Genomic DNA, 12238 nt, shown 5'->3' on the forward strand with positions numbered 1-12238 from the left:
GTTTGCAAATAATTTTTAGACTATATTAATTGATTTAATCAAAGCTTTCCGTGGTATTTAGAGAAGACCGATATTACACCACAGTACAAGATTATCGACCCTGGTCCACAAAGAAATTTTAAAACTCCATCCTGAAAGCTAAACATTCCCCTACCAGTCTTTCTTCCACCATCCCCCTCTCCATTCTTCCAAATTCCTACCCTAAAAACTTTTCTTGCTATCTGTGAATGGGGTTACTTTGCCTCTGACCCTCCAGTTTCCTTTTGCCTTTGCCATGCCACAGTGGACACCTGTTGCACTCTGATGACCATTCTGAGAGTGGAAAAATGTTCCTTAACTGTCAGAAGATAGTTTTTCAACAGGAAAGACCAGTTTGATTTAGTCAATATTTATTAAAGTATAACTTTTTCTATAATACTGACTTTAATTATACCCGGTTTGCTTTACATATTGAACTTTTTTGAAATCAAAACATCCACTTTAGTTCCTCTTCATTCCAATTATTGGTAATAGAAAATCTGTTTCATAAATTGACGTCAATCTATTGCCTAAGTTAGTGAAGTGAATGAACTCCCATTCGCTGAAAATATAATAGTAGCCTGCTTGTTTGAAAAGTAGCCCTGACATATTCGCTAATGACTTGTGTGTGATGATTATATATGCTTTAAGATAATACTTACCTATAAGAGCCTCTTATCTTGACTTTCTGATTTTTTAAGAAAATGTCTGTTATAAAGATACAGTCAGCTCTGTTAACTGGGTAACTGGGGGAGTGTGGTGGGGGGAAAAAAAGGCTATCAGTAAGTCCAAATCAAGTTTAAAATAAAATGATAGCAACGTTTAGATCATCTGGGGGAATTAACCATGGTTACAGTAAGAAACTAGACCTAGGGGCTTTATATTATTCAGCTTCTCCCTCCACATACTGGTCATTGCTGTCCCATGCTGCCTAGTTATAACTCAGGAGGGCAATGAGACAGTAACTGCCTAGGACTCCCATATCAATTTCTCCAACCCTGTAGCCGATCATTTATATTGACATGTTTTATCTGGAAGCAAGGACATTCAGGAAGAAACTTCTCACAACCTATCTATTTTAGGAATTCTAAAAGATACGGTTTTAATAACAATACTACCTTCGAGTTATAGAATGTTTTAGAGTTTATAAAGTGCCTCAGTATACACTTAGTTTGCAGTTTGGCCTTCCACTAGAGTTCATTACTAAATAGCTTAGCTGTGAATAGTTTTGTGTTTCCAAAAAATGAAGACATTTGTATATTTCAGTAATTACCAATCAGGGAAAACCTTTTATATTTAATACATCAGTGTCATTCAAATACAGTCCAGTCCTTGAATGAATATTTTGTCTTTCTTGCAGTTGCTAGAACCTGTCTGTCACCAGCTCTTTGAATTCTATCGCAGCGGAGAGGAGCAGTTGCTTCGATTTACACTGCAGTTTCTTCCAGAACTGATTTGGTGCTACCTTGCCGTCTCAGCCAGCAGAAATGTGCATAGCAGTGGATGCATTGAAGCTCTTCTCCTAGGGGTTTACAATTTGGTTTGTATTTAATATAGTTAAAATGTTTTCTGACAGAAGCCAAGCATATAACCCTTTCAACAAAAATGAATACATAATGGCAACTGTTTTTCATTTTAGTAAAGCTAATATTTATTTTTAATACATCAAATGACTTGTAGCTCATTCTCCCAAAAATAACTTTCTGGAGGTTGAAGGCTATATGGGCATGCATACAATTATGTAAATATACATTTTTTGATTGATTGGAGACTAAAAATCAGTCCATTTAAATGATTTTATGGAGGTATCTGAAAATACCAGTGTTGAGTTTTCAAATTTTTAGACTTAAAATCCACTGTCTATAAATTGTCTATTGTGACCTTCACAGAAAGTTTGGGAGAAAAGATCTAGTCTAATATCTACCAATAATAATTCTGTAAAATCTGGACTGTCTCCAGACTTCACACCATTCATTTAAAATATATAGTTTGCATTACTAATAGTGTTTGTATATTAAATAGTACAATATTCTAGATACATACTTAAGGTTTGTACTTTTTAAAGTGGAAAAAAAAATTTAAGGGTCATTTCATAATGTATTTCATAACTATGTTAATTGATTTAAAAAGTAGAACTTTTTACATGAGAAAAAATCAATGATTATTACCACACTACATCTGTATTTCATCCTTAAAACTATGTTACTTACATTTTAAGGAGAAGGTTAACTCCTAGTATTTGTGAATAATCGATTATCATAGTTTAAGATTTTAGCTGAATTTAAAATTCCTTTCTTCTCAGGTCTTTTTTTTTTTAGACTAACAGTTTAAATTCAGCTTTTAAATTTATGTGTAAAAAATAAATATTGTAAGATATTTTCTTTCACTTTTGTAGGAAATAGTTGACAAACAGGGACATAGCAAAGTATTGAGTTTTACGATTCCATCTTTATCCAAACCATCTGTATATCATGAGGTAAGTGACATTTTTATCAAAGTAAGTTTATTGGTCCTAAGATTTGAAGTTGCTATAAATTAGGGTCTGGTTATTGAGACAAAAAATTTTATCAGTTTATTAGTGCCTTAAAAAGTATAAAACACCACACAAAGTATTGGCTATTCCCAAAGTAAAAATGGGCAATCAAAATCATTAAACTAAAACCTGATTTTAAAAGATCTATTAAGAGTATTCATTTTGAAATATTCTCCCCTTCTCCTGACAGATAAGATTAGATTTTTTATGTGTGGCAATTATGTATTTCTGGGGTAGAATTTTTAAAGTTAAACTATTTTGTATTTCTATTTGTGGTTTGTTTTTAATTATTTGTTAAATCTTTGAGCAGAATACTTAGTAGTCAGTCTGAATATTTCCAAGATGTATGATGTTCATGCATTCACTCTTACTGGTGTATATATTCTAAATACCACATCTTCAACAGAATGGTTTTTTCTTTATTCACATGTCTTTTCTTTAGCCTTCCAGCATTGGGTCCATGGCTCTGACCGAGAGCGCCCTATCCCAGCATGGCTTGTCAAAAGTTGTGTACAGCGGACCTCACCCCCAAAGGGAGATGCTGACAGCACAGAATAGGTATACTGTGGAGACATAACCCGCTATTGTACCATGCTAATTTTTTAAGAAATTATTTCAGTAGATTTATAAATAATGTTTAATGAGTTGTATGTAACAATTTTTAAAATGTTGAGTTATTTTATACAAGAGAAAAACACATCTTCCCGATTTGTCACTTACACTTTGCTTCAGATGTCATCCGGAACATTGAATTTTTAAGATAATTTTCATATGACTGTTACTTTTTTCTTTCAGTTTTGTATTCTTATTGGTGTGATTATATTGTACAGGTCTGTTTTGTAACATAATATCCCTCCCCAATGCTTGCTTAATTACAGTTGACTTCTAAGAATTCTCAAGATTTGTAAATATTCTTTTGGTTTATCTTTAGGTTTGAAGTGTTGACATTCCTTTTGTTGTGTTACAATGCTGCCCTAACTTATATGCCCAGTGTTTCTCTTCAATCACTGTGTCAAATTTGTTCAAGGTAAATTAAAATTCAAATGTTTTTAGTATTGAAATATATGAATCTAGGATTGCTAGTTTGTTACATATCTAAGTTATTTTTGTTTTGTTTAATCATTTGCTTGAAACACTAAATAGGTTAATATAAAGCTCCACGTAGTTGACATACAGAAAGCTCCCTAAAAACACAATGAAGTCACAAAAAACACAGTGAAGCAGGTAAAGCTGAATAACATTTCAATAGAATATTTAATTAGAAAAGGATCATACTGTATAATTAAAAGAATGGAACTATTATGACCTTTCAGTTTTTGGCATGTGGTTGGTTTCTGTTTTGTTTGCTTTTTTATCTGTCTGTTTATCTATCTATCTATCTATCTATCTAGGTAGTTATTTTCATTGTGCTCTAATTTGGTACCAAGAAGGAAGTAAGAGATACTGGTTTTTAAACTTTTCATGTTAAAAAAAATTTAGCCAAGAGCTTGGTTAAGTAAATTATGGTAATCCTTGTGTATACTATGCAAATATTTAAGAATTCTGATTTAAAAGAGTATTTAATGATAGTATATATGGTGTGATTCCAGTGTTGACTGAATATGACCAGAATATTAACAATAGTTATATCTACTTGGTGGAATTATAGTTTATTTTAATTTTTTTCCTGTGTGATTTTTCTGTCATTCTCTACATTTTCTATGTTGAAGATGTTACTTTTTTTTTTTTGTCCGCACTGCATGGCTTGTGGGATCTTAGTTCCCCAACCAGGGACTGAACCTGCACCCTCAGCAGTGAAAGCGAGGAGTCCTAACCACTGGACCACCAGGGAAGTCCCTGTTACCTTTTTTTAAAAAAACAAAAACAAAAGAAAACAAAAAAAACAAGGCAGAGAAAATGCCTTTGGTAATTCAAGTAAATAAGGGAAAATATAGAATTAAGGAACTTGTAAAATAATTTAGATTTGGGGAACTTATTTAGAAAATGTAGCTTTGGAAAGTTAGTAAGAGGGAGGGTGCATAGAGCAATACTTAGAAATGAAGTCAAAACAAAACAAACAAAAAACCTAAATTGATTCTATTGAATAAGATAGAAAACCACACAGGACCAGGGAGAGGGAGAGGGAGGTAACAAGGCAGGGGGCTTATTAGAGAAGATAGAGAAGTGGAGAGTCTTTCAGATATTTCCTGAATTGGAGCACAAGTACATTTGCTGCACCTTAGAAGATGGTACCAGTGTGCCATCTCTCTCACTTACTCTTTCTAATATGTTTCTTGTTTTAAATATTTTAAAGGCAGAGGTGCCCAGAGTTTTTGAATTTCACAGATCTGTAAAATTTCAAGAAAGCTGAAGTGGGTATTTACATGGTGTTGCCGACTTTGTCTTTTGTCAAGTCACTGTATTATAAATATCTACCATCAACATTATTTAATGAAAGGGGAGAGTATTTTAACACCCAAAAAGGGTAGAATGGAAGGGAAGGACAACAGTTTATAAGCCAAAAGTGAGATGTTTAGCATTCCTTGTTTCTCGTTTCATTATGGTCCAGTGAAAATGTTGTTATGCACTAAAATGAGTGTAAGAACCAACACTTCAGAAACAATGGCTTAAGGAGTAGTTAGATGCAGGAACTTTTCACCTGTAGAGCTTAAAACACACTACTTTAAAGCAGTATTTTAGATGGTAGGACCCAGGAATATTCTAATATGCTTGAAGCTCTAACATTCTAATACATACAAATGTTCTAACACAACCTCCTAAATAAGGACCACTGTTGATGTTTTCCTGAAATGACTGATGGCAAAGTTAGGAAAGAACATGTGTCACTGGTTTCTGTCCTGTGTAACTCCAATGCACTATCTTCAGTATAATTACTTTTATGTTCTGGGTAGAAAATTGCTAATATATCAATTTAACTAACCAGGGACTTAGATTATCCTTTAAGAACACAAGTAAGAGCTGGTTTTGAAAACAAATAGAAACACCGATTACTTGAAAACTAGCTATAGGATTTTGGCCAAGGAAGGTTTTAGTAGAAACATATTACATTAATTCTATGCCACAAGAAAAACTCTTGTATACTCACTAGCTATAAGAAAATGAGGGAGGAACGAGATCTATGTAATTCAAAAGACTTAAACTATTTAATAATGCTAACTCTTAAGCCACAGAACATGATGTAATAGGAACTCCATCAAATTTATTGTTTCCATCTTTTTTAGTTTGCTTTTGTTTTTGTTTTAGATTCCCTATTACTGTATTCTCAATAGTTTAAAATCTAGTTATTTATTTCTCTTAACTCTGGATTCCCTTAATCATTTATCAAATATTCTAATTAAGGTGTACACTTTAAAGGTGTATAGCAAAGAACTAGAAAGCACTAGTATTTAATCAAGCAAAGCCTAGTCCAGAGCTATGGAAGGAAAATTAGTTATGGAACTATGGTGATAAGTAAGTTATAAATGATTATGATAGTTAAAGTACAAGAGATTCCTGAAGATCTTAGTCCTGGTGCAGGTTTTCCTGAAGAATAAAATAAAGTGATCACACTGTGTTATGGCTCATCAAGTTGTTTTGGCCATGTGGCAGTAGTTTCAGACTGCTGATTAGTTTGGTTGTTGATGATAGTTATACCAAAATGATAGACTGGGTTGTCTAGGAGGAAGGACACATAAATACAACCAGAAAAATTTCGTGGAATACCTGAGCTAGGTTCAGTGACAAATGTGTTCTGTTCTTTTTTTTGTGTGTGTGTGTGTTCTGTTCTTTTTTTAACCTTCTGATTGTAATGAATCGTGGAATTAAAACAATCCTGGACACTTCCCACCCTCCACGCATACATACAAATCTATTCTACTGGTCAAAAATCTGTTCAGTTAACTATAAGCTTTGCTTCAGTTAACTGTAAGCAGACTGATGGCCAGCTTGATAGCCTGTGTTTCCCTCCTGCATATGTGCATGGACCACTAGAAGAGAGATCTGAAAGGAGGCAAGAGGTAGACTGAGTTTTAGTCAACAAGTTTCTATTTTCTGCTAGTACTAAATATTACATATGGCCCTCCTAAAAGCAACATACCCACCAATACTACAAATAAGTTTTATTAGTATATTCCTAAGTCCTCTAAATTTGGGGAAATAGTTTTTTCTTTTTTTTTTCTTTTTTGAGCATCTCTTTTAATACAATTGTGTTTAAGAAGTGGCTTATCTTGCCTTTTGATGTAGAATATAAATATTAAAGATGAAACTGTACTAAGCTGTAAATTAAATTTTCCCCCATTGTCTAAGGGACTGTCCTGATTTTGTTCACTTGATGAGTCACCTCGGTGACTGACTTGAATATGTACTGCTAGGGATTCTTGATCAGTGTATTTGTTCCTGTGAACCTGTAATGAAACACTGACCCACTCTTGTTTCCTAAATCAGCCTTCCTGACCACTGAACAGATTTCTTCTTGTTTTCTGTCTATTAGGGACAGCTTTGTGCAAATAAACCATCTTGTGGATTAATTTTCCTGACTGAAAAATGATAGAGAGAGAGAGAGAGAGAGAGAGAGAGAACAAGCTCTTAGCACAGTGTATGTCACTGTTATCATTCAATAAATGACAGCTAGCACCCCAATGATGAACACACATGTTCACTATAGATACACAGCCGCTCTTTCTTTTTTCCCACCTGTTTGCAGTTGCCAGCTGTTCTAGAGCATATCTTATACTAGGAAATTCCTTGTTGAAAGAACCTACAGTTGACTTTTCATTTCTTATTATTTACTTTGTACACCTTTCCACCATTGTAAATCTTCTCCATCCTTCCTTTACAACCCATCTGAAATAAATCTCTTCTCCAGCAACTTGAGCACTATTTTTGTATGTGGTATTCTCTTGAGGAAAGTGATAGAAGATGCAGCCTTTATTAGTCTCCTAATTTCAAAGAGCAGAAGCATGAGAACAGAAAAGTGCTCATTACTGTATAGGAATTTCTTCCATTTTCTCTTTTCTCCCTTATTCCCCCACTTTTTCTGCTCTCCTGGCTTTCTCCTCACCTCCCCTCTCCTCACTATTTAAAAAGCAGAGCAGAAAAGGAAGAGGTTTTGAAATTGGTTAGTTTTATTTCATAGTCTATGTATTTTATCCAGATGGATAGGAAATACCACTGGACCAAATTTTAAATATTTCTCAAGTTAAAAAATAGAAAAATCATTGTTTCCCTTTTTTTCTAGCTAGTTTCTACTCACTGGTCTGATGATCTAATGATAGTAGTTAATCTGTTTTCTTTTCTACTTTAAGTTCTAAATAAATACTCTCTCCATTCAGCCCCACTGGAATTGGGCTTTCTAATCATTTTGTGGTTTGTAATTCAGTATATTGAGAACAATCTCACAGGTTTTCTCTCAGTCTAAGAAAGAGATAGTATCTCTCAACAGAGAATGAAAATCATGGCAGTAGTTTCCCTCACTTACAAATTGATACTTAGAACTTCTTCCAGAAATGTATTGACAAATATGCCTTCTAAAAGGAATTTTATTTTATCATGGTTTGTGAATTTGGGAGATACCTATATGTGACCGCAGAGTAAGTTTAATATAGCAGTGGAGGTTAGGCCACTCAGCTGCTCTTTCGTAAGGTCGAGTCCTTATGTTTTGGATTTGTAAAGGGAAGTCAGGCAACTTCAGGATACCCTCTGATGAACAGAGGAGTCAGGCATTCATGTGACATGTAGCTTTGTTGATTGTTTTTGCTTTGTTCTGCGTTTTATGTAAATTCACTGAAGGATCTATGCGAAAAGAATATCTTTGAAGAGAGCATTCAGAGTACTGATGAGTAAATCAGAATTCTTAATTATTAAAAGCAAGGACTGGAGAGGGCTTCCCTGGTGGCACAGTGGTTAAGAATCTGCCTGCCAGTGCAGGGGACATGGGTTCGATCCCTGGTCCGGGAAGATCCCACAGGCCGCGGAGCAACTAAGCCCGTGCACCACAACTACTGAGCCTGTGCTCTAGAGCCCGCAAGCCATAACTACTGAGCCCACGTGCCGCAACTACTGAAGCCCGTGCGCCTAGAGCCCGTGCTCCACAACAAGAGAAACCACCGCAATGAGAAGCCCGTGCACTGCAACGAAGAGTAGCCCCTGCTCACCGCAACTAGAGAAAGCCGCGCACAGCAACGAAGAACCAAAGCAGCCAAAAATTAATTATTAAAAAAAAAAAAAAGGACTGGAGAAAAGAGGGTAAAGAGTTGTCATTATGAGTTATGCTGCAGCTGGCTAGCACTAGATTATTTTGGGTCTCAGCTCAATGTTACCTCCTTGGAGAGATCTTCCATTATCATCTTTTCTATAGTAGCACCTTCCCACCCCAGTTTATTTGCTTTTAGCACTTATAACACTGTTATTACCTTGTTTGTTCACTTGGTATAGCCTGTCAACTGCTGGAATATCATGAGGTCAGGAACTTTGGTGTTTTTTTCACTGCTGTCTCCTTAGAGTTCAAGAGAAATGCTTGGCATACAGTAAAAACTTAGTAACTATTTGTTCAATGAACGAATGATAGATCTCTTCCACTTCAGATTTGTGATCCATTAAGTAAAATTATGATTAAAGGAAATAATTCAGTTTTTATTTTTTAAAAATCTTTCATTGATATATGAAAAATTCCTGAAGTCACTTGCTACAGTTTGGGTAAAGTTTTAGTAGTTATTAAAAACTAACTGCTAAAAAACAAACAAACAAAACCCCCTAACTGCTATGATCTGAATGTTTGTGTTCCCCCCATCCCCAGATTCTTATGTTGAAATCTTAATGCCCAATGTGATGGTATTAGGAGGTGGGGCCTTTGAGAATGGGATTAGTGTTCTTAGCCAGATCTCCCTCTCCCCTTCTGCCATGTGAAGATGAAGAACTCTTCAGCCTTGAAGAGGGCCCTCACCCGACCATGCTGATACCCTGATCTTGTGATTCTAGCCTCTAGAACTATGAGAAATAAATTTTTGTTGTTTATAAACTACTCCATCTGTTGTATTTTGTTATAAGAGCCCAGACGGACTAAGACACTAACCCTTTGCACTTCTGAATAAAGACGTAAATACAGCCTCTAACAGATAAACTGCTTATTTCCTTATAGGTAGCTAGTAGAGAAAACAAGAGAACCTGGAATCCTATTTCTTTTGTGAATTGAGAGAACTATCTCTCTAGTTCTTACCTAAAGTAAATTTAAAAGTTGATTGACCATCCTAGAGCTATGGCAATGTTGTTTTTTAAAAGTTGTGTAATAACAGCAATAACTTATTTTTCTGACCATATTCTCTTTCCTAAACCCTATACTTCTTTTCTGATTTCTAAACCTGTGTATCCAGTTCAGTAAACATCCTCATCAAGATGTCCCATAGATACCTTGTAAGAGTTAGAACTCTTTCTCTTGCAACTGACTGATACCTATGTAAAACTACCTAATATCAAAGGGAAAGTTTTTGGCTGTTAGTACTTGGGAAGAACAGGGATGGAACTGGCCTCAGGGTCAACTAGATGCAGAGGCTCAACTGTTATCAGGCTATTCTCTCCTCTCTCTCTCTTACCTCATTTTCATCTGTTGGCATTGTACTTTTTTTTTTTTACTGAAGATAGGCTTCTTCTATGCGGTAAGAGCAGTGACCACAGGCAGCTAAAAGCTTAGATTGTCTTCCTTTAGTGAACACAGGAAAAAGAACATCTCTCCCAGGTTCACTATGAAAAACAATCCAGCAAAAGTTTTGATTGTGCCATCTGAAGCTTATACAAACCCCTATAGGGCCAAGTTGCATAGTAGTATTATTGGAAGAGTACTGTATCAGGTTAAATTTTGGTTTGGCTGTTTTATCAGAAATAATGGTAACTTAAATAAAGTGGTTATTTTTCTTTCACATAAAAGTCCAAGCTGATAGATGGTCTGAGGGCAGATTGGCTCTGTTTCTAAAGTATTCAGGCTCCTTCTTTCTTGGGATTCTACCATTCCCTGTGGTGTTACTCTTGTCTGTATGGTGATGGATCACTACTATTACATCTGCCTTGTATCCTGAAAGCAGGGAGAAAGAGAGAGTGGAAGGCAAGCAGCTGCCTTTTAAGGGTACAGCCTAGAAGTCATACGACTTCAGTTAACAGACCACTGTCCAGAACTAGTCACATGGTCACACTTAGATGCAAGGAAGCCTAGGAAATATGGTCTCTAGCAGGTGACCATAGTTCTAGTTAAAATTGGTTGGGGAGTGTGGAGGGGAGTGTGCCTTTATATATGTTATTAAAAGGAAGAAGGGAAAAATAGATCTCAGAGTAGCGATCTCTTGTCACAGGCAGTTTTATTGTCAGCCTCACCATAATCACATGGTTATACTTAATTTTATAGGGGGTGACTACTTCCTAAAGGTAAGAGGGATAGAGGTACTATTAATGGAAGACGTTGGGGGTGGGAGAGAGGACATGACAGACAAAACTGATACCTATATTGTATACCTAAAAATAAACATATCTGAAACTTAGCACCTTCCAAAACAGTATGTGTTACTTGTCCTAATTGATTTAGTGGCACTACCAGCCAGCCAGCTATCCAAACCCCCCAATAAATGTGGGGATAATTATACATTCCTCTTATTCTTTCCTTTTCACTCCCTGATGATAGTATGTTACTTTTTTTTTTTTTTTTTTGGCTGCATTGGGTCTTCGTTGCTGCACGTGGGGTTTCTCTAGTTGTGGCGAGCAGGGGCTACACTTTGTTGCAGTGCGTGGGCTTCTCATTGCAGAGCACGGGCTCCAGGCGCGCGGGCTTCAGTGGTTGTGGCACGCGGGCTCAGTAGTTGTGGATCATGCGCTCTAGAGCGCAGGCTCAGTAGTTGTGGCGCATGGGCTTAGTTGCTCCGCAGCATGTGGGATCTTCCTGGACCAGGGATCGAACCCACGTCCCCTGCATTAGCAGGCGGATTCTTAACCACTGCGCCACCCTCTTATGGTATTTTAACATAAAAATTTTCAATCTATCTGAAATTTATTAAGATATACTGTATGAAGTTTGAGCCTAATTTTAGAATACTTTTTTGGAGCCTGCAGTTTGTGTCAAGAACTTTATCGGGAATAGAGGATCATACCACTGATCTATTCATGATGAATAGTGCTGAGCTTCATGTTTTATGGTAACCAAACATCATTAATAATTTGGTCAGTAATAATGATTGATCAAAATTAGTGAACCAGCTCTGAGAATCTGGTTCACTTACTTTATATTAACATACCCCCAGCTTTCTACATTTTTTCCCAGTCTAACTTACTCAGTAAAATGTTACAGACAAACGTTCTGTTTTGAAAGATTCTTTGTTTCATTGCTGTTTGGTTTGTTATGAGAGCATACCTCGTACATTGTTGGCTTATAAATGTTAAAAAATAAATTACCTTAATTTTTACTAATTTTACAAATATATTTATTTTGGTCTTTCTAGAATCTGTGTTTGTGGATATCCTCGACAACATGTAAGAAAATATAAAGGTATAAGTAGCAGGGTACCGGTTTCTTCAGGATTCATGGTGCAAATGTTAACAGGAATTTATTTTGCCTTGTAAGTTTATTTCATATACAAAGTTAATCTTTGATCTCTTTGGAAAATTATAGTTGGTTATTTTATTGTTGCTATATTATAATCTCAATAAACAATCAGCATATTTTTGTGAAAAAAA

At 35.6% G+C, this 12238-nt stretch overlaps 1 protein-coding gene across 9 annotated transcripts in view; it reads left to right on the forward strand.

The window, feature by feature from the left end:
• The window catches only part of FAM126A (family with sequence similarity 126 member A), a 149138-nt gene that overhangs the window by 50329 nt on the left and 86571 nt on the right, over positions 1-12238 (forward strand). For all 9 annotated transcript variants that reach the window (XR_003795086.1, XR_003795087.1, XR_003795090.1 and 6 more), the window contains exons 4-8: positions 1379-1558; positions 2414-2494; positions 2994-3109; positions 3483-3578; positions 12004-12120. Coding sequence is in view for 3 of the 9 variants with exons in the window: in XM_029232897.1 (XP_029088730.1) it covers positions 1379-1558; positions 2414-2494; positions 2994-3109; positions 3483-3578; positions 12004-12120 (590 nt within the window). In the remaining 6 variants the exon portion in view is untranslated. The remainder of the gene's footprint in view (positions 1-1378; positions 1559-2413; positions 2495-2993; positions 3110-3482; positions 3579-12003; positions 12121-12238) is intronic.

The sequence above is a fragment of the Monodon monoceros genome, unplaced genomic scaffold (assembly GCF_005190385.1).
Source record: "Monodon monoceros isolate NGI ecotype Baffin Bay Population unplaced genomic scaffold, NGI_Narwhal_1 Super_Scaffold_2, whole genome shotgun sequence".
Lineage (NCBI taxonomy): Eukaryota > Metazoa > Chordata > Mammalia > Artiodactyla > Monodontidae > Monodon > Monodon monoceros.